At 45.0% G+C, this 26,915-nt stretch overlaps 1 protein-coding gene across 1 annotated transcript in view; it reads left to right on the top strand.

The window, feature by feature from the left end:
* SCUBE1 (signal peptide, CUB domain and EGF like domain containing 1) overlaps positions 1-26,915 on the top strand; it is a 1,083,891-nt gene that overhangs the window by 880,705 nt on the left and 176,271 nt on the right. Inside the window, 2 exon segments of the mRNA XM_030214211.1 lie at positions 658-750; positions 16,525-16,641. Coding sequence (XP_030070071.1) covers positions 658-750; positions 16,525-16,641 — 210 coding nt within the window.

Below are 26,915 nucleotides of genomic sequence, written 5' to 3' on the forward strand. Positions count from 1 at the left end.
GACCCACCCTGTTTATTATATGGGCTGTTTAGTCGTTCTGCATTTTTTCCCTTCTTATTTGTCTCATGCACAGCTTTTTGAGACTTATCTTGCACAACACACCTCCTGACTCAGTGAAATACCTGTATGTCAGTGGTTTATATACATTCTTTATTGCTGAAGTTGTTGCCTGTAACATTTTATGGTCTAGAATTTCAGTACTGACCTATTGTATGATCTTGAGCACCACTGCTTGGCAAGTCGAAATATTGAACATTCCACAGCTGCACGATACCCTTAAGGGGTGACTCACAAGGAGCTACTTTAGTTTCTTTATCTCCATCTGCTGGTAGACGGATATAACCCAATGGTCTGGTACAGCCAATGGAATGAAAATTATCAGGTAAGACATAATTTTTCCTTATTAGATATCAATATGCTATTAGTGAACAAAATATTTTGGAAGTATGCAGAAAAACAGCATCAAAGAATTTATACTCTAAATCAAAGGTAAAAGAAGTTTGTAAAATGACATTTCATTGAACTTTTTCAGAATCTAAGACAGTTAATATTCTGTCATTCGATTTATAACAGCTTGGGTTGTATATTCTCTTCAACACAAGGTATTTTTGGGTGGGAGACTCTTGTAAAAATATGTCTATGTTTCTGTTTGTTTAGATTCAGAAAACAGTTATACGTTAAGTTGTGGAATCCCAGTTCAGCAAAGCAAGTCACAGCAACAGCGTAATACAACTATTCCCAGCTGTGCAGGTATGTATGTCAAAATGAAAGCTGTGAAAGTTATGAACCATGTTCAATCCAAACTTTGGACTGGTTCCACAGATTTTTGAGTTTACCCATTTTAAAAATCTTGCTTGTCTGTACAGGGACAATGGCTTTGAAGAGCCAAATAATAAGCTCAAAACCTACACCAGTACTTGATCTTAACTCTGTTTATCAAACTTGATGTTGATATATAAATCCGTATCGTCCTTTCTGAGCATTATACCGGAAATGTTTTGCATTAACTTAAAGGCATTTGGTGCAATTTTAGGGGATCTTTTACTAAAGGTTAGTACATGTCATCTGCCACAGGACCCATTTTATTCCTGTGGGCCCTAGCACAGATAATATGCACAAATCTTTAGTAAAAGACCCCCTTAATATTTCAGATTTGTCAATATTTAAGCAGTGCAGTTTGCATTTTTAAATATTTACCCAAATATTCAGTGCTGGACAATATTAGGTTGTCATACAAAATATCTGGATATGCAGCGACCATTGCCATTATTTCTAGATAACCAAGGGCAGCTTTTTTTGCTGTCCTAAGTTGTCTGGATAGTTATTTGGATACTAGCACAGATTATCACCAGTCTTTGGATCCATCTTTGGATCACTGTGGTGCTATCTAGATAGAGGTAGGATGGTCTGTAGTGATTTTCGGTGGTATTATCCAACAATGCTACTAAAAATCTAATGGGTCTTAAAATTTACCAAGAAATCTTCCAGTTTCTCAGTATTAGCACAGATCTGTCCTCACAAAAAGTCTTCTATGGTCACAGTTCCTCCTTAGATACCCTCAAATGTAAGCAACTTAAGTCTCATCAGTTGAGGCATAGATAGCTTCTGGGAGCCACTTCTCTTATTTGTTACGGAACCCGAGACCACTGAAGTCTGCACTGCACTATTCAGCACTTATGTGTTGTTTGCAGATTGATCCAAAGCTATACTGTTGCACAGACACCAATGAATTCAAGATCTTATTTAGACCCCAACTGGTCCTCCAAAGTTTAATTTAGTTATCAACATGATATATCACCTTTCAATCAAGTGATGCACCAAAGTGATTAACATGCAAAAATTAAAGAGAAGAAAGCTAGTAGCACATGTGGTCTCCACCGCATGGATGCTCAGGATTCTAAAAATATTTGCTCAATCACATAAGCCTTCAAGCCACCCTTAAAGTGTTTTCCACAGCTCTCAGGTCTCAGAGTAGACTACAAAGCATTCCAAATCGGGGGGGGGGGGGGGGGGGGGGGGGGGGGCAAAATAGCACAAAATAGTTCTTCAAGTGCACTGTAAATGCATAACTAAGAAATACATATCGAGAGGAAAGTAAGTGATGAGAGTGCCGAGGCATTAGAAGATGAGTCAGATAAATGGGAAATCCTGAATAGACAGCTCTATGGACCAAAAGAAAAATTTTAAACCACATTCTAAAAATGTATGGGGAGCAAGTGTAGTGTTGCAAGTAGGCACATAATGTGATCATAACAGCCTGACTTAAAAGGAGTTCGGCTGCTCTGTTGTTTGTCCCTTCAGCTGCTGAGGTTATCTCCATCCTAAGGCACTAAAGCATCCTTTGCAAACAGTGTAGCAGAGGAGCTTGAACCTCTAGACTCAACATGACCTCAAGGTCTGGAAACAATGATGAACTGTCATCCCCACTAGAATATCCAAGGGAAAAAAACTTGGGAGAAAGAAGCTGCAGAGTCTGTACAGGGCACAAATGCAGTTTGGGGGACGTATACTTCTCCGGGAAGCCAAATTTCTGGAGAAGTTTCCACATGCTTTTGTCGAGTTTATAAATGCCATATATAGATCTTGATTTTGTTTATGCAGTTATCTTGAATCTTTCTGGTTAAGAACCCTTTAGTGATCCCTCAGCCAGGTCTCAATCTGCATGATGATTCCAAGAAGAGGTGGACCACAAGCTACATCATCATTCTATTGAGAATTTAAGCATTTACCCAGATGGATAGCAGAGAAATACATGTCATTCTTCCTCTTGTACATAGATGATTAGTTCTTCCTCAAAATCCTGAGGCACATATTTATAATTCCAAATATGATTGAAAAGCATGTGATAACCTCCTTGTTTGAAAACTTGAGGTGGTATGCGATCAGTTTCTGGTGATTTCCCTGGTAAAAGCTGATTGGTGGTTTTACTGACTTCATTCGGAGATGATGACATGTCCATCTGTACCAATATTATTCATTAGAGGGAAGATTTAAAAGAGAGTTCAAATGCTCTGCTTAACAATTCAGAATTTCAGTCTTCTCTGACAGCACTTTAGCATCATCTACAAATGGGTACACTGCTATTTTATGGAGAGCTGTAAACAGTTTCAGAAACCTAATATTTATTTATTTATTTATTTATTACATTTGTACCCCGCGGTTTCCCGTTCATCGCAGGCTCAATGCGGCTTACATAGTAAAAAGAGAATACAATCTGTAGTATCCAAATCAACAAAGGAGGTATGTGATAGGACAAATGAACAAGGAGTAAATGGGATAAAAGAGGTATGAGAGAAAGGATAGGGATAGGTAAGGAGGTGGAGCAATAAAGGAGAAGTTGAGGAAGAGCATGGAGGGTAAGAAGGTTGGTAGGAGTCATTGTTGTTAATGATTAGATGAACCGGTAAATAGATGGGTAATAGAAGATTTTGATGATATATTTAGCTACTCTTTATGCACATCTTCTTTCTCCATTTGTTTTTCATTTGCTGTAGTCAGGTTTGAACTTTGTGCTTTACTTAGAGGTAAAGAGCCTTCTTTTCCAAGATCACACACTGCTGCATGTATCTTGTCATGAGCTATCTCCGTGCCATTTTCTTAAAACCAGTCCTGATATGTTATTTTTATTGAAGCCAAGAACATTAGCGTTTGCAGATTGGGTCATACTGCAATATCTGGCCATGGCATTTCAAAGTCTGCATCTGTGAGTTGTTAAATCTTTAAATGTAGTAATATTTAAATTCTTTAAAGGTTTTTGTTTTGGGGAGTGTCTCCAAATAGATTTCTGTCTCAGATACCATATTTTTAGTTGAACACTAAGGGACATTGGACTTTAGAATAGTAAGTGATCAGATCTGCAATTTGTACCTCTCATGGCATAGATGAGTTTTATATCATGAACATCCCTCTCAGAGATCTGCTTTGGATACCTTCTCTATTTTTAGAGTGATTTGTGACATTAGCAACTTTCTCTCCAACCTCAGCACTCAAGGTAAGGGAGCTATGCACCTGGGAGAATTTGTGAAGTCCACTGCAATGCCCCCTAGGGTGCCCGGTTGGTGTCCTGGCATGTCAGAGGGACCAGTGCACTACAAATGCTGGCTCCTCCCACGACCAAAGGGCTTGGATTTGGACGTTTTTGAGATAGATGTCTTTGGTTTCCATTATCGCCGAAAACTGAGGATGACCATCTCTAAGGTCGACCTAAATGTCAAGATTTGGGCGTCCCCGACTGTATAATCAAAACGAAAAATGGATGTCCACCTTCTTTCGATAATACGCATTGCCGCGCCCTTTCGCAGCACCATCCTTAGAGATGGGCGCCCTTAGAGATGATCGTCCCCGTTCGAAAATGCCCCTCTTTGTGGCCAATCCTAATTCTGAACTTACATCAGAGGGATGTATAGTAAGTGATTCTACCCATTGAAATCCATGCTGCAGGTCTCATAATGCATTATGATAGACTTGTCAGAAAGCCAAGACTAGGTACCATCAGACTTTTCAGGGAAAGGCTCAGAAGGTTCCTGAAAGACTGCTAGAGGTTTCCAAGCAAAGGGCCTGATTGCAGCCTTTTCTTGGATAGGATTTCACAGAATTTCTGAACTAGTCATTAATCAGATAACCAGGAAATGGAGTAAGCTTGGTTAAAGTCTTTGATAATATATTAATGGTGGATTTCACACAAGAATTCAGGGTTGTAAATCTAAGAATTTAATAAGGAATAAATTTTAAACGAGTTCCAGCATACTTCCACAGAACTTACAGTGCCAGGAATATTGCACACAAAAAAAAATGAAAGAAAAAGAAAGCAAGATAAACAATAAAACAAAGGAGTGCAGAGGTTGTCATGAAAACTTCTGTTTATTGTAAATCAAAGATAAAAAGTCCTCTAACAAAGTCAGAACTTGCAGCTGGAGAAGAATGGCGCAACACAACCATGTTTCGGTATAGGTGCCTACATCAGGAGTCCAGTGCACTAAAATGGTGTGGATCTCAGCTTATAAATTGGTGAAAAAACATTATGAATGGGCCAGCTGTGTGTTACACAGAGGCAACTTGGACATACCTTAACTGTGACTGCCTAAGCCCGAGCTGCCTCTCTTGCAATGCACAGCTAGCCCATTTGGCAACTAGTTTTGTTATTTTGGACCTCTCTTTCTTTTTTTTTACTGTTTGTTGCCTGTGAGGATCTTGCTGTTGTTGCTCCTGACAGGAATATGGCACAAGTCATCTTTAGAGTAAGTTTCTAGGCCAGTTTCAGGATGGAGACTATAGGCTAGCCCTGGATGTCTGACAACCTCATCCTGATGCATTACGGGACCCTGTAGCACTGATTTCAATAGGTAGAATCGGGAACTACAAATTCCAGACTGTTCTGGGATGTACAATTTGTATAATTGTTACATTTTAAAATAACACAAAATGATTTGAACATTAAAAAACTAGGACAGGCCAAAAAAGTCTCCCCTCTAGTTGTTTTAAATTCTAATAGCAGCTTCCAAATCATCTCAAACTTATATTGCATTTATTGCTTTGTATTATGTCAAAAATAATGAAAATAACGATTAAAAATAGTCTCCCTCCTGAGTAACTTGGCAGTTCTGCTTACAAGCTGCTTTAGGCACTCAAATTTAGTTGAATCTTTCTATCAGCTTTTTTTATTTAGGCAGATGGACATCTCAAAATGGCCCAAAAAAGGTCCATCTGCTGAAAATGTCCAGATTGTGATTTTCAAAAGACAGAATTTGGACTTTTTACACTGCAGTTTATCCAAATAGCATGGGGGCTTGTTGGAGGCATGTTTTGGGTGGGACTAGGGAGGGACCAAATTGAGAACGTCTTTCAGTGATAATGGAATAGAAAAAAATGTCCAAGGCAAAAAAGAAGGACATTTTTGTCTAGACCTGTTTCAATCACGTCCAGGTTAAAAAAGGATGACCTGATTGAGCAACTGACCACTGGAGGGGTGAAGGCATGATCTCTCCTTAATCCCCCAGTGGTTACTGACTCCCTCCCACCACCCTGAGAAGTGAAAGTGACAGTGGATGCCAGGCTTTATGACAGCTTCAGGTATTATGGCTATTCCTAAGAGAGCAGCAAGCAAGTGCAAGGAGCAATCTAGTGGTCAATGCAGTGGACTTTGAACAACGAGACACAGGTGTAACTCCAATTTTAATTCTTTTATTTCTGTACAAGTATGTGAGCCCTCTTGCAGCATAGAAATACCTACTGTACCTAAATTTGACACCTGCAAGCGTGATGGCTATTGTAGTGGTGTCAATCTTTAAATGAAAGGGGGTATAAATTTATATTATATTTTCTCACTATACTAGTAAATATAAGTCAAACAATGGAGCATAACTTTTACTAAAAAAAACTCAATAAACACTATTGTATAAAAATATTAGTGATGGCGCTCAGAATGTTGCAGTTATTTCAGCTATATACTGAAAACTGATTATTCAATCATTGCACTAGTGAGAGAAACTTGATTGGATCCTTATAATGAACACTGTTAAAATTATATATTTTTTTAATAAATAAAGAACCATTCACTTAGCTTTAGTAATCTTGAATTCTGCTGAAACAATTTCTGCTATCTTGAGTCCTCAAAGTGCTCAGTCCCAAAACAAAACAACTGTGTTCTTTCCAAAAACTTGAAATATATTTTTCATCATCATACCTTACGCCAATCTCGACACAGGACTCACTAGTAGCGTCTTCAGGAGATCAGACAATACAAATTTTAGAAGAAAACAAATTATCATTATCTAGTTCCTTTAAAAGAATATCACTCTACCAATTTTAACTTACTGATTTTTACCTCTTAATCCAAACTTCTTATAAATTCATTAGTGGTTTGGGCTGGTAGGGACCCCGCTGGGTCTCTTCCCTCCCCATTCTAAAAAGATGCCTGCACATGCGCACTACTTATCTATCCTTATATGACATCAGCTAACCTTTTGATCTTCTCTCCGTTTAAACAGCCGCTACACTGCTAACCATTCAGTTTCTTTTTTTTTTTAACCCTTTTGGATTACTGTATTGCATGTATAGATCATTTTTTGTTCCTTGGCTAACAATATCTTGGTTATGTCTCACCCTCATTCTGTAACTATCTGAATGAGTACAACAAACCTAAATTCTGCTAATGAGTGTTGCACCTTCTACCAATGTTGTACTAAAGGTGCTACCAAGTTCTTATTATATATATTATTTAAATGCTCTGCTATACGTAGCTTAAGTTTCCGTTTAGTTTGCTCTGTTTACCTTAGGGAACATGGGCATTTAATGCCATAGATCACCTGACTGGATTCGCAATCTGTATGACTATTGGGCTCATTTTTGAAAGAGAAGGATGTCCATCTTTCAACATAAATCGGAAGATGGACGTCCTTCTCCCAGGGACGCCCAAATCAGTATAATCGAAACCCGATTTAGGACGTCTCCAACTGCACTCCGTCACAAGGACGGACAAAGTTCAAGGGGGCTTGTCAGAGGCGTAGTGAAGGCGGGACTTGGGCGTGCCTAACACTTGGATGTCCTTGACCCATAATCAAGAAAAACAAGGACATCCCTGACGAACACTTGGACGTTTTCACCCGGACGCATTTTTATTATAGCTAAAGCACAAAAAGTTGCCCGAAACAACCAGATGATTACAACAGAGAATCAGGGATGACCTCCCGTTACTCCCCCAGTGGTCACTAACCCCCTCCCACCCTCAAAAATCATCTTTAAATATATGTCGTGCCAACCTCTATGCCAGCCTCAGATGTCATACGGTCCATGACAGCACATGCAGGTCCCGGGAGTAGTTTTAGTGGGTACTGCAGTGCACTTCAGGCAGGCGGACCTAGGTCCATACCCCCCTACCTGTTACATTTGTGGAGGAAACAGTGAGCCCTCCAAAACCCACCAGAAACCCACTGTACCGACATCTAGGTGCCCCCTTCACCCGTAAGGGCTATGGTAGTGGTGTACAGTTGGGGGTAGTGGGTTTTGGGGGGATTTTGGGGGGCTCAGTACACAAGGTAAGGGAGCTATGTTCCTGGGAGTAATTTATGAAGTCCACTGCAGTGCCCCCTAGCATGTCCTGGCATGTCATGGGGATCAGTGCACTACAAATGCTGGCTCCTCCCATGCCCAAATAGCTTGCATTAGGAAGTTTTTGACATGGCCGTCTTTGGTTTTGAAAATCGCCGAAAGTCAGAAATGTCCATGGCTAGGGACGTCCAAATCTAAGGATTTGGACATCCCTGACAGTATTTTTGAAACGAAAGATGGACGTCCATCTTGTTTCGAAAATACAGGTTTTCCCGCCCCTGGATTTCGCCGTTTTGCAAGGATGTCCAAATCACAACTTGGACGTCCCTTTCAAAAATGCCCCTCCACGTAAATCGAACCTCTTACCCATCTGTATCACAGACTTGGTAACCATAGTATACTCACAGTATACACACTTGTTACATTTATAATGTCCTCTTTCAGATAGGGGAACAAAGAGAAGTTGAGACCCTCTCTTATTTATCAGTAAATCTGCAAAAATTTCCCTCTTGTGTATGCACCCTTAACACTTGCAGATATTTCCATATGATGTGATGTATATGGGGCACGTTGAGAATAAGGAAATATGCAAATTGGATCTGTATCAAGTTGCTTTTGCTTAGGTTGGAATAACTAAGCCCTGTGAGCCTTATATGCTTGTTGTATGTCTTGCGTACTATTCCTTTAGGGTATCCCTGCTGGAGGAACCTTTTATACATTAAGGAAGAATGTTGATGAAACTCTACAGGTGTTCAGCACAATCTTTTTAAATGCAAAACTTGGCCAGTAGGTATGCTATTTCATGAACTACATGGATGAAAGCTTCTATAATGTAAAACAGAATTTCTGTCTGTAGCTTTCCTGAATACAGTAGTAAACAGTTGGTTCTGTATATAACTAAGATGAATATCTAGAAAATCAGCTTCCAAACCTAATTTAGATGTAAAGGTGATATTGGGATGACAACCATTTAAATATTGTAAAAATTCTTTAAAACTAGTGTCATCACCAGACCATATAAATATGATGTCATCAATGATAATTGCTTGCATGTATCGAGAACGTTCTTCAAGCTGAGCCATATATAAGCCAGCTATTGTGGGGACTACCGTGGCTCCCGTAGCGACTCCGTTTGTTTGAAGATAATATTTACCATTAAATTCAATATAGTTCTTACTACCATATCTGCCATCTGCCTTAATAAATCTATTTGATGATGGGACAAACTCATTTGGGCCAAAATGTCTTCCAGCATTGTTAGCGAATTTTGCTGAGGTACATTGGTTTATAAAACATTTACATCCATTGTAACTATTGTAATTATTTGAATAGATGGCCTATTCAGTGAATCCAAATGCTGAGTAAAACGGATGGGATCCCTAATATACAAAGGTATTTTATATACTAATGGCTGGAGATGAAAATCTAGATATTGGGACAAAAGCTCTAAGAGGGAGCTCTTTCCGGAAACTATGGAGGAACTATTGTAGTGGTGTACCTTTAGGTATGGTAGGTTTTTATATGTTCCTGGACGGCTCACAATAATATAGAAAAGCATTAAGGTGGGATTTATACCTGGGTCCCTTTGTTCAAAGTCCACTGCACTGACCACTAGGCTGCCCCTCTGCTCTGCAGGGACATCTGTGTGGCCATTTTTATACAAATGATGCCAGACAGATGCTTTTGTGCCTGTTTTTTTGGCATTCATATTTTCAGTGTTTCATTTTATAAAATGCTTGTTCAAAACCCGCCCGGTTGCCCAGCCATGTCCTCAAAAAGAGGACATGTCCGGGTAAAACCGGACATATGGTAACTCTAGGCTTGCAGTCCAAGGTGTGCAAGGTGCTTTCGCAAGGATGGGCATGAGGTTGGGGAAAGAATGCTGGCAAGACAAACAACTGGTTCAGATGGAACTCTGACACCACCTGTGGTAGGAACTTAGGGTGCATGCGGAGGACTACTCTATTGTGATGAAGAAAATGACCTTCCAGGCTTACCCTCTACAAATTGATGATAAGCACTAATTGCACTAAGGTGAACCCTTATGGAGTTGGTCCTGAGACCAGACTCTGAAAGGTATAGAAGGTATTCAAGTAGAGTCTGTGTAGGGCAAGAAAGGGGTTCTAGGGCCCTGCCCTCACACCAGATGGCAAACCTCCTCCATTTAAAAGAGTAACACCTCTTGGTGGAGTCTTTCCTGGAAGCCAGCAGGACCCAGGAGACACCCTCTGAAAGACCCAAGGAAGCAAATTCTAGGCTCTTAACATCCAGGCTGTGAGGGCCAGACACTGAAGGTTGGGATGCAGAAGAGACCCCGCATTCTGCATGATGAGGGTTGGAAAACACTCCAATCGCCACAGTTCTTTGGAGGATAACTTCAGAAGAAGAGGGAACCAGATCTGCAGAGGCCAGTAAGGTGTGATCAGAATCCTGGTTCTGCGGACTTGCCTGAGTTTCAGCAGTCTTCCCTTCAAGAGGAATGGGAGAACACGCATACAGAAGTCCTGTCCCCCAGTGAAGGAGGAAGCCATCCAATACTAGCCTGTCGTGAGCCTGAAGCCTGGAAAAGAACTGAGGGACTTTGTGATTTATGTGAGTGGCAGAGAGTTCCACCGAGAGGGGTGCCCCACACTCAGAAGATCTCATGGGCAACACTTATGCTGAGGGACCACTTGTGTAGTCGCATAACCCTGCTCAGTCTGTCAGCCAGGCTGCTGTTTTTGCCCACCAGATAAGTGCCTCAAATGTACATGCCATGCCGGCAGCCCAATGCAACATCTGGACAGCCTCCTGACACAGAGGGTGAGATCCGGTGCCCCCCAGCTTGTTGGTGTATTACAAGGCTACCTGATTGTCCATTTGAATGAGTACAATTTGGTAAGACAGCTGATCTCTGAAAGCCTTTACAGCAGTCCAGATCACCTGAAGCTCCAGGAGATTGATCTGGAGATCAACTGATGTCAAGGGGTTACCAGCCTAGGTGGCAGTTGACACAGCAGCTACATGCAACACCGATGTAAGAGGCCACACCACAGGCTGAGGGCCAAGCGGGGCTGCAATGGGTGCAGGCTAGGCACAAGCACCCCCGATGCTGACACAAACCGTTGCAAGAGGACATCCAACAGCTCGGCGAGCAAGACCCGGATGAACTCATCGCGGGCCGACACCAGGAAAAGCTGGTGTGCTAGCTCTGAGACAGGTAGCAGAACTGGTGGTGTCGAGATGGGAGCTGGGCATCAGCACCTCTTGAATGGAGGAGGAGCGATTCTTCTGGCATCGACGCTTCTCAGGTGCCGAATCCCTTGGCATCCCAGAGCTCCTGGTACCATGCGCCGAGGAGGACCAATGCCGATGCTGCTTGGCTTTCACCTGAAGCTTGGCATCGAAGCTCCATGGTGCTGACAAGGATGATGTCAAATCCTCACTCCGCCTTGGGGTTGGGTCTGACGCTGAGCGGTTCTGGGGGCCCTGAACAGCAGTTGGCGTTGAGATAGGTGGAGACCCATTCAATGCACTACTGCTCCCAGTGTCCATAGGTCTCGTAGCAGCCATGCGGACCAAAGCTCTCAATGCTGGTGCAGTACTCGACACTGATGCCGACAACCTTGATGCCGACTTCAAGGAATTGGACCTGGCTCCAAAATTCCTCTCGTGCTGAGCCTCTCTGGAAACCTGGGTCTGCTTCTTCATCCAAAGACAGAGGACACAGCAGGGCTATGGTTGGGCTCTAAACACTGAAAGACACCAAGAATGGGTGTCCTTGCCCTGAGATGGTCCGATTGCACCGGGTGCAGAGCTTGAAACCACTGGGAACTTGAGTGGACATGGACGGAAAAACTTCCGCAGCCAAATCAAATGAAGTGATGGTGCCTGAAAAAAAGGGGCAAGGCACCAGAAAAAAAGAAAGGAAAAAACCCAGCCAAATTCTAGGCTTAAACGTGGCCTAATGATGTGGAATTCAAAGGAAACTTAAAACTTGGACAAAAGAAACTAAAAATGTAAGGGAAGAGGAAAAAGGGGGACCTGAAAAAAACAGCGGAAAAAGATGCTGAAAGGCACAAAAAAGTTCTTCTAGATCGGAATGTGAAGAGAAAATCAGCCACTCTTCACTGAAGTACAAAAAGAACACCGGTAACCGCGCTTTTGCGGAAGATGGGAAGGCACTTGTGTACACGTGGTGGAGCGTGTCTTGTGCTCCACAAAGCTCTTGTAAAGCTTGTCAAAAGTTCTGGACCGGGCAACATGGGACCGCTTTACCCACATGTGAGAATTATGGCCTGCTTGTCTTCAGAGAGCCAATTTTTTGTTTTTACTGAAGTTAATTCTCAAAAATTTAAAGTTTATACATTTCATCTAAGATGCAACATAGCAGCATACAATGTCACATATCTACATTTCACATGCCCCCTCTCTTTCATCCTCTTAGGTGTTTTTTATACTCTGTTCTGGTCTTCTTCTCCCTTATAGTTTATTAAAATTTGCTATACCACCATTAGCTAACCAGCTGATCACAGCGGTTTACAATCTAAAGACAAAAAAACAAACAAAAAAAAAACAGGAGGAAAAAAAAAGAAAGGATAGGAAAGAAGACAACACACTCGAGCAGACTCAAACAATTAAAATTTCCAGTAAGGGAAAGGGAAAACAGTAAAAAGGAATTGATAATTAAAGCTAAGTGATAGGAACAATTGTGGTAAAACGGAGGATGATCCTAAATAAAATCAAATGCTAGGTGAAACAGCCAGGTCTTAAGGCAGATTTAAATTTCTTGAAAGAGGGTTCAGAACAGATATGTAGGGGCAAAGAATTCCAAAGAAAGGGAGCAGATAAGAAGAAGACACAGTGTCTAGTGGATTGTAACTGGGGACGAGGAGGCACAAATGATGATCATTAATAGAATGAAGAAGTCTAACTGGAGAAAATGGAATAGTGAGACTGCATAAATAGAGAGGAAGGCCAAATCTGAAGACCTTAAAAGCAAGTGTATGAGTTTTGAAGATTGCCTGCTCTTTAACTTGGAGCCAATGAAATTTGAAAAGTAAGGGGGAAACATGATCAAATTTTCACGTGTGACATAACAATTTAATCATTGTATTCTGAAGAGATTGCAATTTCTTTATATTAGACCAAGAGCATTACAGATAGGGTATATTAAGGAGCCGAGGTGGTACCTCTTTGCTTAAAGAAGTCCTGGGCACTCTGTGCTCCTCTGATACTCCTTCAGGAAACTCTTGGCTTTTGCTCTCTGTTTATTAGAACAGCAATTGGGCATTTAAAGAATAATTCTATAACCTAGGCACTCATATTAACATGCCCATTATGCACATAAATATTTAGAATACTAGCATTTATGCAGGTATGTGCCACATACTTGCATAAGTGCTAGTAGGGCAACTAGGCACTATTCTGCAAACAGCCGCTTAACTTACATAGTGCGTATTTGCAAGGGAGGGGGCATAAACAGGGGTGGAGCACGAGGAGAACATAGGTAGGACTCCCATTTACATGGCTTAATTACAGAATACTGTAAGTTATGTGCATCCCTGCCACACTTAGGTTCTTGTTCTAATGCCAGCTCTATGGCTGGGGTAACTACAGGCACCTAAATGTTAGGTGCGCTGAAACCAATTATATAATTGCCTCCTTAGTATTCTCTTTACTTGTTGCTGGAGATGTACATTCATATCATTTGTAACCTGAAACAATAGGGAAAAAAACCCCAAAATGTCACTTTATTTTTAGCTTTGTTAACAGCTGCCAGGTATCGAGTGACCCTTGAGGAAGGTCACCTGTCTTTCAGGAAGGACTATTCTGTCTCTTGGGACTCTGGCTCTAGTCAGCCCATTCTGGTACCCTTAGTTCCTGTTTCCTGATTAAACCAGCACAGATCAGAGTAAGACAGGCTTAGATATTTCTGACCTATTTCTGAGGTTGTTTTCTGCTGCTTCAGTCTCGTTTTCTTGGTCTGGCCATGCATTGGATTCCTGTTTTTGCCTTGCATCCTGATGTCTCAGGATTTCTAATTTTTGTCATGCTCTTTGCTCTCAGTAATCCTTGTTTGCCCTTTTATGCTGGATAAACTTCTTGGAGGTACAGTGACATTAAAATGTACCCTGGACAATACTAGTTCTCATCTTGCTATTGTCTAATATATAAGCCTGTTTGGTAGTTGCCCACACCCTGGCCAGGGCCTCTGTGACAAAATGAACTAACCTAAGTAAATCCACTGATACTTAGAGGGGCATTTTTGAAAGAATGACCAAGTCAGAATTGTGACGTCCTGCTTATAAAATTCATCTCACAGCCATTTTTGAACAAGAAAAAATGTTGGGATTTCCTGTTTGAAAATAGCTGAGAAGGATTTCCGGACAAACAGGCAGGCGGGCGGGCCTAGTGGTGTCCTATCCTCCACTCCACTCCCCTTACCTTACTATACTGCCCTGGTGGTCTAATGACCTCTTCGGGGCAGGAAAGAGCCCCCTCTTTCCTGCCCCCCCAGCGCCTGCTTACTGTTCCTTGCTGATGGTCCCGGCGCAGATTCAAAATGGCTGCCGAGAGTTGAAGTCTTGCGAGGCCGCTTCAACTCTCAGCGGCCATTTTGAATTGGCGCCAGGACCGGAGTCAGCAAGGAACAGTATGCAGGTGCTGGGGGCAGGAAAGACGGGGCTCTTTCCTGCCCCGAAGAGGTCACTAGACCACCAGGGCAGTATAGTAAGGGGAGGGGAGGATAGGACACTCTTAGGGGTGTGTGAAGGAGGGACGGGGGGGGGGGGCTGATGTGAAAGGGGCGGGCGGTGATAGGGGCGAGGTGGGGGTGTGACAGGGGGCAGGGAAGGTGTCCTCTTTTGGGGGGGAGCAAATATAGTAACCCTATGCAAGCCAGCATTGCCTATTACATAGAGCGGACTAGGCCCCACAGATTGCCTGCCCAAATTTTTGTTTCTTTTGATTCCAACAGGATTGGGGTCACCATCAGGAAACACACAATCTGTAATTGGCTGGCAGTTTGCATTTCTTTCCCATGCCCAGGCTGAGCTGACCCTGGTGGTCATGTCACAGCTCACAATGTCAGAGCCATGGCTGCATCGGTAGCCTACTTTCAGTCAGTCTCCATTGAAGAAATTACAACGTGATCTTCAGTTCACACATTCACATCTCATTACTGCCTTGAGCAGGATACCCAATGCAACAGTTGGTTCAGACAGACAGTGGTGCAGAATCTGTTTGGGGTCTAGAACCCAATTCCACCCCTAGGCCCATTTTATTCTGTTCCAGGCTGCACTCACTCAGTTTGTATATAGTTTCAAGTTAATCTGAGTTGTCCTCACCATTGCAAGGCCCAGTTGACCAATGTGTGTTGTTTTTGGTACACTTGGATGCTAGGGATACCCCGCTTGTGAGAATTATGGTCTGCTTTTCCTCGGAAAAAGTGAAGATACTTACCTGTAGCAGGTATTCCCCAAGGACAACAGGCCTTATATTCTCACAAACCCACCTGCCTCCCCTTCGAGTTTTTCTTTTTCTTAATTTTATGCTGTAGTATTTAATTTTGGTAACTGCTTCTGCAGGCGAGAAGGCACTCACGCATGCATGGTGGATTGTGTCTCGTGCTCCACAAACCTCCTGTAAAACTTGTCATAAGCTCCGGACTAGCAACGTGTTGTGAGAATGTAAGGCCTGCTGTCCTCAGAGAATACCTGCTTCAGGTAAGTATCTTCACTTTATGAAACACCACTCACCTGCTCACCTGTCTAGAGACTTTTTGTAAAGACAAAGTAGTCTTACCTTGGATCTTGAAGAACCAGATCCATTCTTCCCCTCTTTCCTCTTCTCGCTCCCCCAATCAGGGAATCCATGCCAGCTTTTGCCACTGAGAAACCTTAAAACCTGGTCTGCCCACTGCCTCTTTATACCTAAGAGAAAAAAGACAGAGGCTACAATAATTTAGATAAAACTCCAGCTACCACTAAGCGTGCTCCAATCATTTGTACTTATATATACATCCTGCAACCATTACTGCTTCAACTGTAGTTGAAGCCTTTTATTGAAAATTGTGCTGTGACACTGGGACTGTTCCATTTCTGAACTATTGCACTTTAATGAGAGACTGCAATCATCCTATGTATTCTACATTCAGACAGTATAAGGGGTCTTTTACTAATGCTTAGCTCGAGTTATCTGCAGCAGAGCCCATTTTACTCCTGTGGGCCCTGCTTCAAATAAGCTAAGCTTTAGTAAAAGACCCTCTAAGTGGAAAGTGAGGTGTTTTTTTGTGGATAATTCAGAATTCTGGAGCTCTGTTTAGTTAGTTCTTTTTTGTCTTTTTTTTTTATTAATAACATGAACTGAAATGTGTTCCTATGGTTTGATTCTTTAAAATGGCAAAATTATAAGGCTTTTTTGTTCCTAAATCTATATTGTGAGACCTAACAATATATAAATTATTACAAAGGCAATATGACCAATTATTTTTTACAGATTCCATTGGTCCACCAGTAACTCAGAAAGCGCGTTTTAAGATCCGAGATGCAAAGTGCCACTTACGACCACGCAGCAAAGAGCAAATAAAAAATACTGGGAAATCGACTGTAATAGGTATGTGGTATGCTGTATAGATTTTCTACAGATTAAGAAGAAACATAGGGCTGACCCACTAGCTCAGATAGCAAGCATGCATGTGGGTGGTCCTGTATTCAATACTCATGTCCAGTCTACTGCTCCTTGGGTCAGCTGGAGATGCTGGGGGACAGAGTTCACAATTCCCATGGGAGAGGGTATGATTGTCAGTGCTTAGGAGTTATAACTAGTGTTTGGTTTGGAACCCATGTTTGCTGAGCTCTGGAAGGAGGCCTGGTGAATGGCCCAGACTCAGGATCATCACTGTAGGCATACATATTAATGCCAGAAGTACATGCATATGAGTGTACTTAATAATATACACAGGTAAATCATGACCGCTGTGTTCAGCACAAACTCTACCTCTGAACATGCCTACCTATGGGTTGCATAAAAGAACCTGCCACCTTGTCACTGTGCATACTTTTAGACATGCAATCCCTGAGATAATTTTATTAAAAAAAAGAAAGAAAGAAAAACCTAAATGGTAAAGCAAAACTCAAACACAGATCATTCAAAAACAATTTTGCTTACATATGCAGAATATAAGTGAGAGCCATGTCATGAAACTAAATGGCAAAATAGATACAAAATGAAACCTCAGATCTCCAAGAGGGGCCACAAGGCACGTTAAAACAACCCCAACTGGAGCCCAATCCTATCACTGGTTTCAAAGAACCCTGGGGAATTGGAATACTGTATGGCATTTGCCATGGATTTTGGAACTGTGTTATTTTTGAAGATAAGTGATTCTTTTTTTCCTTGCTTTAGCTTACAATTTGTGCACACTTTTTCAGGAATAGCTGATACATTTAGGTTTTTCTGCAGCTTAAGTGACTGCTGTGCCAGGTTAAACACTATTTAAGTCTTTCTAGTTCTCTGGATTTTTTTGGAACAGAAGATTTTTCTCCTTTTCTTTTTTTTTTTTTTTTTGAGTTTTTTCTCCTACTCTTTTTTCCGGTGTTCTTTGAAACCAGTGATAGGATTGGACTCCAGTTGGAGTTGTTTTAAAGTGCCTTGTAGCCACTTGGAGATTTGAGGTTTCATTTTGTTTCATGACAAGGCTCTCACTTGTGTTCTGCATATCTAAGCAAAAACATTTTTGAATAATTTTATAAAACCCTTTTTACATGCATAAAATGATTTTTAGATACAAAAATTCCTCTATCAAATTACCTGTTCTGAATATATAGGCACCTTTCAGTACTGAGCTGAATATGTCCAATTACAATAAAACTGCAGTGCATTTGGTTACATATTTTATAGTGCAAAGTTCTTAATAACGTTTTATTCAAACATAGGATATCTCCTAACCTTAATTCTAACAGATTCTTTTGAAATCAGATGGTATAATCAGCTAATAATAGTAAATTAGAAAATACTGGGAGTTTTTCAATTATCTCTAATCCTCCATTCTTTTTTATTTGTTTATCAAATTAAAATACAGAAATAAGCATCCAATTGATTCCATAATACAGCATGAAAATCAATCAAATAAGGGAATCCAAAATTTAGGAAACATATCACATTTCCTTAGACCACAACATGGGTGGGGGGGGGAGATAAGTCCATATTAGGGTAAGGAAAGCCAAAAGGAATAAACTAAACAATAAAGGTTAACATGATTAACTACACAACACATCATTAAATTCTCAATCATTACTAAATCTTCTTCATCTCATAATGTACATGTACATATACACATAGGAGCCAACTTTTCAAAATGATTGGGGGTGCTGAATTTTTTTTTTTTACAGGTGGTGCATTCCCCACCCCCGCCTCTCCCCCCTCCTCGCCTTTCCCTTCCCCCCTCCTCTCCCCTTCCCCCCCTCTCCTCTACGACACCCCTCTCCTCTCTCTCCACCTCCCTCCGTGTTCCAGGCCCTCCTTCCCTCAGAGTTCCATTCCCGCCCTCCCTCCTAGTTCCAGGCTCCCTCCTCCCTCCCAGTTCCAGGCTCCCTCCTCCCTCCTCTCTCTCCTTTCCCTCCCTCCCTTCGAGTTGCAGGCCCCCCTCCCTTCTCTTCTTTCCCTCCCTCCCTCCCTTCGAGTTCCAAGCCAGCTTATAATTGAAAAAGAAAAACGCCTATATTGCGACCCAAATCGGGAGATAGACGTTTATCTCACAAAAACGATTAAATCAGTATAATGGAAACAAAATTTTCAGTACGTCCGGGTCGCTCGTACGCTCAGAGAGAAACGCCCAAATAAGGGGCGTGTTGGGGGCGTGTTAGGGGCGGTGATACGACCTGGTCGTGTACAACGTATAACGGATAGCGAAATGGATCTGGTTGGGCGGGAGCATGGGCGTCATTTGTTGGACCCCAAATAAAAGCGACCAGAGCAAGGGGGAAACGTCTTTAGACCCAATAGCGCTTGTGTGGAGTTGGAGAGTGGCGAGATCGGTGTTGGGAGAGCTGATTTGTTTGTTGCAGAGAGAAAGTTGAGTGTGTTGAGTACCTGGTACGTTCGTCTGTGTGGCCTGCCTCTTTTGTGACTGACCGTTTGACCTTTCCCTACTCCTACTCCTTGCTCTATCAGTACCTTCCCCTTCCCCTCCCTCCCCCTATCCCTCTCCAATCACTGTTCCCACATGTATATTGTATTCCCTGACCTCCGTTTGTCTCTGTGTTGCCTGTGTGAGTGGAAGAGGGCGTGGTGGCTGGCAGTGAGAGGTCTGTGTGTTGTGCGTGTGTTATTACTACTACTAATAATACTTGCACTGCTGGGAAAATGGATGCACTTAATGCACTGGTGTCTGGCATGGTAGAGGAGGGCATACACCGCAGGACGTATGCACGGCCCCGAGTCTATAGGCCCCGCACCACCTTCCTACAACTCACTGACCAGCAGTGTCTTACAAGGTTCAGGTTTGATAGGGACACCATTGTGCAGCTTTGTGAGCAGCCGAAACCCCTCCTTCAGCCCCAGACCCGTAGGAATAACCCCATCCCTGTCCATCTCAAAATCACTTCCTCTCTCTCTGTCCTGGCCACTGGGAGTTTTCAATCTGTATTAGCTGCTAACACAGGGCTCACCCAGGCTTCTATTTCACACTGTCTCACCCAGTTCCTGCATGCCTTTCTAACTCACACCTTTCACTACATCACTTTCCCCACCACCCCCCAGGCCCTGCACACCAACATGGCTACGTTCTATGCTGTTGCTAGATTCCCCTCAGTCATAGGTGTGATTGATTGCACACACGTCGCCCTCAGACCCCCCAGGGCACACGAAGCCACCTACAGAAACAGGAAGGCTTTTCATTCCATGAACATGCAAGTTGTGTGTGATGCCCAGGGGGAGATATTAGACGTGTGTGCCAGGTTCCCCGGTTCCACCCACGATGCATATATCCTACAGCACTCGGGCATCTACCGCAGATTTGAGCGAGGAGAGTTCACCGGTGGATGGCTACTAGGTAAGTTCAACATGGATGGACCCATACCAATACCTCCTCCACTGGGCAGCCCTCCGCCCTGGCTTCCTCCACCTCACTCCACAACCCACTATCCTTATCCTCCCTTCCCCACCCCCCTGTACCTGCTCCAAGCAATACACACTCATCTATCTCATTCTGCTTTTCTCCAAAGGTGACCGGGGCTACCCGCAGAGGACGTGGCTCATGACCCCCGTGGTGCATCCACAACCAGGCCCACAAGAAACTTACAACAGGAGACATCGGAGCACCCGGGGGATCATTGAGCGGACTTTTGGAATGCTCAAAAACCGGTTCCGCTGTCTGGACCGGTCTGGAGGGGAGCTCCTCTACAGCCCTGAAAAGGTGGCCAAGATGTTTGTTGCCTGCTGCATGCTGCACAATTTGGCTCAGAGCAGAGGACAGCCTCTCCCAGAGGAGGCACAGCCACCAGAGGAGGCCCCAGATGAGCAGGAAGAGGAGCCCCCTCCACCCCCAGCCCACAGAGCAGACCTCAATGCTTACCAGCTTGGCATAAGAGCAAGACAAAGACTCATTGAAACAAGTTTTGCGTGAAAGTAAGTGCACATTTATTGTGTATAACTGCATAAATGCATGGGTGTTCAACACCCCCCCCCCCACCCTCACCCTCCAGCATGTGATGACATCACTTTCCCCGTCCCCTCCCCCGTCCCCTCCTACCCCTCCCACGGACTTCCTGTGCAGCTGGTGCTGCAGGGGAAGTATCTTCACTCTCTGATGTGCTGCTCCCACTGTCCTCCTCCTCGGCTTGGGCTACGGAGTGGAAATCTGGCCACTTTGTTGGGTGTAGCCTGGCCACAGGACCCAGAATGGGAGATGGTGTGGTGGTGGGTGCTGCAGTAGTCGGTGCGGAGGTGGCAGATCGCAACGCCCACCTCTTGGCTGGTGGTTGCTGCCCACTGGAGGAGGATGTGGAGGGCAGGTCTTGCTGCTGCAGCATGGCTGCAGTAGTTGGTGGTGGGCCCGGAGGGCGCAGCCCTTCATTGGTGTGCTGCAGCTGTTGGAGTTGCTGCAGCACCTCTTGGTGGGCTTCCCGCTGTGCCTGGAGCACCTCTTGGTGGGCTTCCCGGTGCGCCTGGAGCAGCTCTTGGTGGGCTTCCTGCTGCGACTGGAGGGCTTGCCGCTGCACCTGCAGTGCTTCCCTCTGCAGCTGTAGTTTTTCCTGGCGGTACTCCTCCAGGCGCACATTGTGCCTCAGCAACTCAGTGGCCAGCCGCAACAGTTGCCTCCGTTGGCTGGATGGCCTGTGACGAGGAGCCGGCCCCCTATAGGCATACTCATCAGCAGAGTCAACCAGTGGTGGAGGTGCCGCCTCTGCTGGTGGTGCTTTTGGAGGTTGAGCCTCTACTGCTGGTTCAGCTGCAGGTGGTGGTGGTGGTAGAGGCTGTAGTGGTGCAGGTGGTGGTGGTGGTGGTGGTAGAGGCTGTAGTGGTGCAGGTGGTGGTGGTGGTACAGGCTGTACTGCTGCTGCAGGCGGTGGAGGGTGAGGCTGTGGTGCTGCTGTAGGCCTTGGTTGGTCTTGCAGGCCACTAGGGCCAGCCTCCTCAGAGTCATCACCTGTATAGCACAAGGGTGAGCAAATGTTGGTGAAAATAACCCACTTTTGTCTTTCAGCTTTCATATACATTGGCCCCCAAACTGCTGACCCAGCAAAGAGATGGTGAGGAGGAGGAAAGGAATTGACAGCGATGTGAAAGAGAGCCCCAAAGCCAGCTGGGTAGAGGTGGTGGACGGCCAGCCAAGAGAAGGACACCACTCACAACTTTGTGGACAAGCTGTTTGTTGTATATTTGTCAAAATGAAGGACATTTCAGCATGTCTTCTGTTACTACGGACTTGCTAGACTCTCTAGAACTGCATTATCACCCCCATTACAGGCTCCTTAAGTTGCATGCATGTGGCCCACACTCAGTAGAGCACAGAGGTGATAGAAGGAAATAGGCACGGTTTGGTGATGGGAAAATAGGAGGGAGTAGTAGGGAAGGAAGGGTCCCAAAGTAGTGCCACAGTAGTACCCTACATAGACCCATAGGAGCCAACTGTTATGCATTATTGGGGGTGAAGCCGAGTGCACAAAACTCCACCCTGGACACCTACATGATAGTTGCTCAATATTGGGGGTGTTGAAAAACCCACAGCAGCCACAGAGTGTGCTCCTATGACACACCACTACTCAAAGAGAGCTTACAATGTAGTTAAGATGCACACACAGGACAAGTAAGAGGGAAGGTAAATGAGATGGGAATAACTAGTGAGGTAATTAAATTCGCCGATGACACAAAATTATTCAGGGTCGTCAAGTCGCAGGAGGAATGTGAACGATTACAGGAGGACCTTGCGAGACTGGGAGAATGGGCGTGCAAGTGGCAGATGAAGTTCAATGTTGACAAGTGCAAAGTGATGCATGTGGGTAAGAGGAACCCGAATTATAGCTACGTCTTGCAAGGTTCCGCGTTAGGAGTTACGGATCAAGAAAGGGATCTGGGTGTCGTCGTCGATGATACGCTGAAACCTTCTGCTCAGTGTGCTGCTGCGGCTAGGAAAGCGAATAGAATGTTGGGTGTTATTAGGAAGGGTATGGAGTCCAGGTGTGCGGATGTTATAATGCCGTTGTATCGCTCCATGGTGCGACCGCACCTGGAGTATTGTGTTCAGTACTGGTCTCCGTATCTCAAAAAAGATATAGTAGAATTGGAAAAGGTACAGCGAAGGGCGACGAAAATGATAGTGGGGATGGGACGACTTTCCTATGAAGAGAGGCTGAGAAGGCTAGGGCTTTTCAGCTTGGAGAAGAGACGGCTGAGGGGAGATATGATAGAAGTGTATAAAATAATGAGTGGAATGGATCGGGTGGATGTGAAGCGACTGTTCACGCTATCCAAAAATACTAGGACTAGAGGGCATGAGTTGAAGCTACAGTGTGGTAAATTTAAAACGAATCGGAGAAAATTTTTCTTCACCCAACGTGTAATTAGACTCTGGAATTCATTGCCGGAGAACGTGGTACGGGCGGTTAGCTTGACGGAGTTTAAAAAGGGGTTAGATAGATTCCTAAAGGACAAGTCCATAGACCGCTATTAAATGGACTGGAAAAATTCCTCATTTTTAGGTATAACTTGTCTGGAATGTTTTTACGTTTGGGGAGCGTGCCAGGTGCCCTTGACCTGGATTGGCCACTGTCGGTGACAGGATGCTGGGCTAGATGGACCTTTGGTCTTTCCCAGTATGGCACTACTTATGTACTTATGTACTTATGAGTACAGTAGGGATAGAGAGTAATGATACAGAGCAAGTGAGTAGGGGTAGGTAAGAAAGTCAGCACAGCATCATTAAGATGGTCGTTTATTCTACATATTAGCACACCCGCCTGAAACTCCCTCCCGCTTCCCGCTCACCCCACTCCCCACCTCCTGGCCCCAACTTGTATAACACAGTTTAGTGCAGCGGAACACATAAGCGCTGCTTCATAAAGAATGGTCAACCTACCTGAGTCCTCAGCCTGTGCAGAGGTGTCAAGGGCCCCTAGTCCATGGATGCCCTCCTGGGGTAGGAGGGAGTGGACCATCAGCTCCAGGGGGGTGAGGTTGGCAGTATCATGTGGTGGGGGATGGGCACCAGCCTTGCGCCTCACATCCATCCGGAGCTTGCGCCACTTGCGCTTGCAGTCCTCCACGTCCCTTGCACAATGGAAGACTGCATTGACGCTGTCACGGACCGCCTCCCACTCCCTCTGTTTCGTCGTTGCAGCCAGCCTCTGCCCTGTGGGAGCAAACAGATGTTGGTGGCGTTGCTGGATCTCCTGCACCAGTAGCTCTACCTCTCCATCCGTAAAATTACCCTTCCGGGTTGGGGGTTGACGTGGCGGCATTGTACCAATGGGGTTTTCGAAAATATGGAGTGGGCGTTTATATAGTCGCCAAGAACGCCCATTGAGACGGGGGAATAGGCGTGTCTGATATGGGCGGGGTTTTTTTTCGATTATACACATAATTCCTAAGCGTGCCCAGCTCAGATAGCGATTTGGAACACATGATTTCGATTATGGGTAGATAAGTATGGGCGTCCCCACCTGCCTTCCCTTTCTTGATTGCCATTTAAACCGGCATTTCCTGCGCTGGGACGTTTCCGGTTGTTCGTAACATGCATTGACAGGGTTTTACCCTCACTTATAATAAGGTTTGTGTTTGCCAATGTATGTTTGGGTACACCTGTGTATTGGGGGGGGGGGGATTATTGCTGGCCCTCAGCCAACACGCCTTCCATTTCCACTCTTCCACATCCCGTGAGCCTCCCTTACTTTCTCCCATTCTCTCTGCCTGCTTGTAACAGGCAGTCTGTGGGGCCGACGATATTCCTACACTCGCCCCAAATCAAGCACCCCTCGGTAAGGGACATTTCAATGAGAGAGATGTGCAGCTAATGTTCCAGATGATAAAAGGCGCACTACACAGTCTTGAAACAGACGTTCATGGTAAGCTCTCATTTGTCTGCCATCTCTTCTCTTTGTGCTCATAGTCAAGGAGTGTGCATTCACTGTATGTAGTCTGGAGTCAACTCTTAGCTGGCTGTCTTTTCACCAGGTTCCTGTGCACTGTACTGTGGGGTTGGCAGGTCCTCAGTGGTGTGGGCCAGCTGTTGGAGCTGCTGTATTGGTTCCCGGTAGGTTCCATCTTCCTTGTTTATGTGGTGAACCCCAGTCCCCATTTATGCAGTGCCCACCCATTCTGAAGCTGCATAGGAGGGGGAGGGGGAATGATATATGCAATGGATGTGTTTAGCACATTATGGAACACCTTCCTAAATTCCTCCATAGGTAGGGAACAAGAACATTTTGTCACAATTGGTAGCCTGGAAAAAATGCTCAAGGTATGCCACTGAGGCCTTAAGACGTGGTGGTGAGGGAGAGGGTTCTGTGTACAGGTCGCAACCCAAAGTACCTGCAGGTGGCTACAGCCTGGTGGCTGCTGTGGCCTAGTGGTTAGAGCACCAGCCTTATAATCACAAGGTTGCCAGTTCAGTTCCCACCTAAGGCAAGTCACTTCACTGTCAGTTGGCTCAGGGACAAACTTTGAGACAGACCTGGAATACCTGAATGTAACACACCTTGATCTACTACTGTAGACAATGTCATCACAGCTGCAAATAATGAGCACCATTTTTATTTGTGGCCGTCTGTAACACAAGTATTACATTGCAACTGTGATGAAGTACCCATCCATCTAATGGGTTTCCCATTGTTTCCCCTTTTCACCTCAGCACTATATACCATAGCTGATGTATTGAATGTGAAAATATGAGCCAGCTGTTTGTAGGTCCTTCTTGGGCCCCCCCACCCCCACCCCCACCAATGTGGCTTGTGGGTAAGGATGTCTGGCCATCAGACAGCAAACACTGTGTATGTGCTACCTGGGGTTATGTGGACATGTCTACTTGGGAGATCACACGTGCTACACAATTAATCTCTTATTGATGGCACTCTGTGTTGTGGGTCAGTATGGTGGAGGGGACGGAGGGAAAGAGGCTGGCTGGCCATTTGTGTTCATGAACACTAATATCCATCCAGCCTCCCTGGCCCACCTCCCCTGCACATATGGCCATGCAGGTTGGAATGAACAGGTGGCCTTCTCACACATACATCAACTTTCTCATTCACACTGCACATTTCATGCTATGCATATTGCTGCCTGCTTCCTCTCAACTCAACAGCACCATTTGCTTATATGTAATGCACAAGGGAGACAAACACACAGACACCCTGATAGTTAAAGTATAACAAAAACATTTATTTCCCCCCCCCACCCCTACAAACCAACCCCGAACAATGCCCTCCCCCCCACAACTCCCCACAACCCCAACAATTCCCTCCCCCCTCCACACACACCCCCAATTCCCTCCCCCCACACAGAACCCAACAATTCCCTCCCCCCACACAGAACCCCAACAATTCCCCCCTCCCCACACCCCCAACAATCCCCCCCCCCCCCATTTAAGTCAAAGGCGGGCACACCCTCTGAGTAAGGCCCTCTGTAGCAGGGCAATGAGCAGCCCCAGCAGTACCCTTAGTGGGCCCTGGAGCTGCTCATTGCCCTGCCGTAGGGCTCGGACCTCCTGCAGCAGCTGGTGCTGGCCATCTACCAGCTGCTGCTGGCCATCTACCAGCTGCTGCAGGAGGCGCATCATCGCACCTGCACCTAGGGTTGGTGGAGGTGGCCCAGGGGCTGGAGCTGGCCCAGGGGACGGAGCAGACCCAGGGGAAGGCGGTGGGGCAGGTGATTGAGGTCCCGCAGGGGATAAGGATGGCCGAGGGGGGGGAGAGGGCTCTTCTGGTGTTACAGGTGGGGAGGGGGCCTCCATATAGTCCTCATCTATGACGAGGACCCCCTCCTCCGAGCCCGCCGACTCCTCCTCCTCCGCCTCCTGTGCTGGGGCCTCTGCCTCCTCCTCCTCCACGTGGCTTCCCTGCCCTGGATCCTGCTCCTGCTCCTCGTCCTCCTCCTCCTCCTCCTGCAGGTGGTGGCCCTCTTCATCTGCACGCTCGGCTTGCTGCTGGTGGAGCCCTGTGTATGTAAACGGAGTGTGATTGAGATCAGCACATACAACATGGCTTGCATAGTGCAGTAGCTGGGTGGCCTGAGACGGGGGATGGGCCACGGTGTGGTAAGGCGTGGCCTATGCCCATGGGGCCTGAGCTGCATCAGATGACATGACAAAGAACCCTGGAACCTCCTCTGACACACACCACACAGGACATGTTGCCATACCACATTCATTGCTGACCAGCATGTTTGCATTGTGA

This window comes from Microcaecilia unicolor, chromosome 9, assembly GCF_901765095.1.
Source record: "Microcaecilia unicolor chromosome 9, aMicUni1.1, whole genome shotgun sequence".
Taxonomy (NCBI): domain Eukaryota; kingdom Metazoa; phylum Chordata; class Amphibia; order Gymnophiona; family Siphonopidae; genus Microcaecilia; species Microcaecilia unicolor.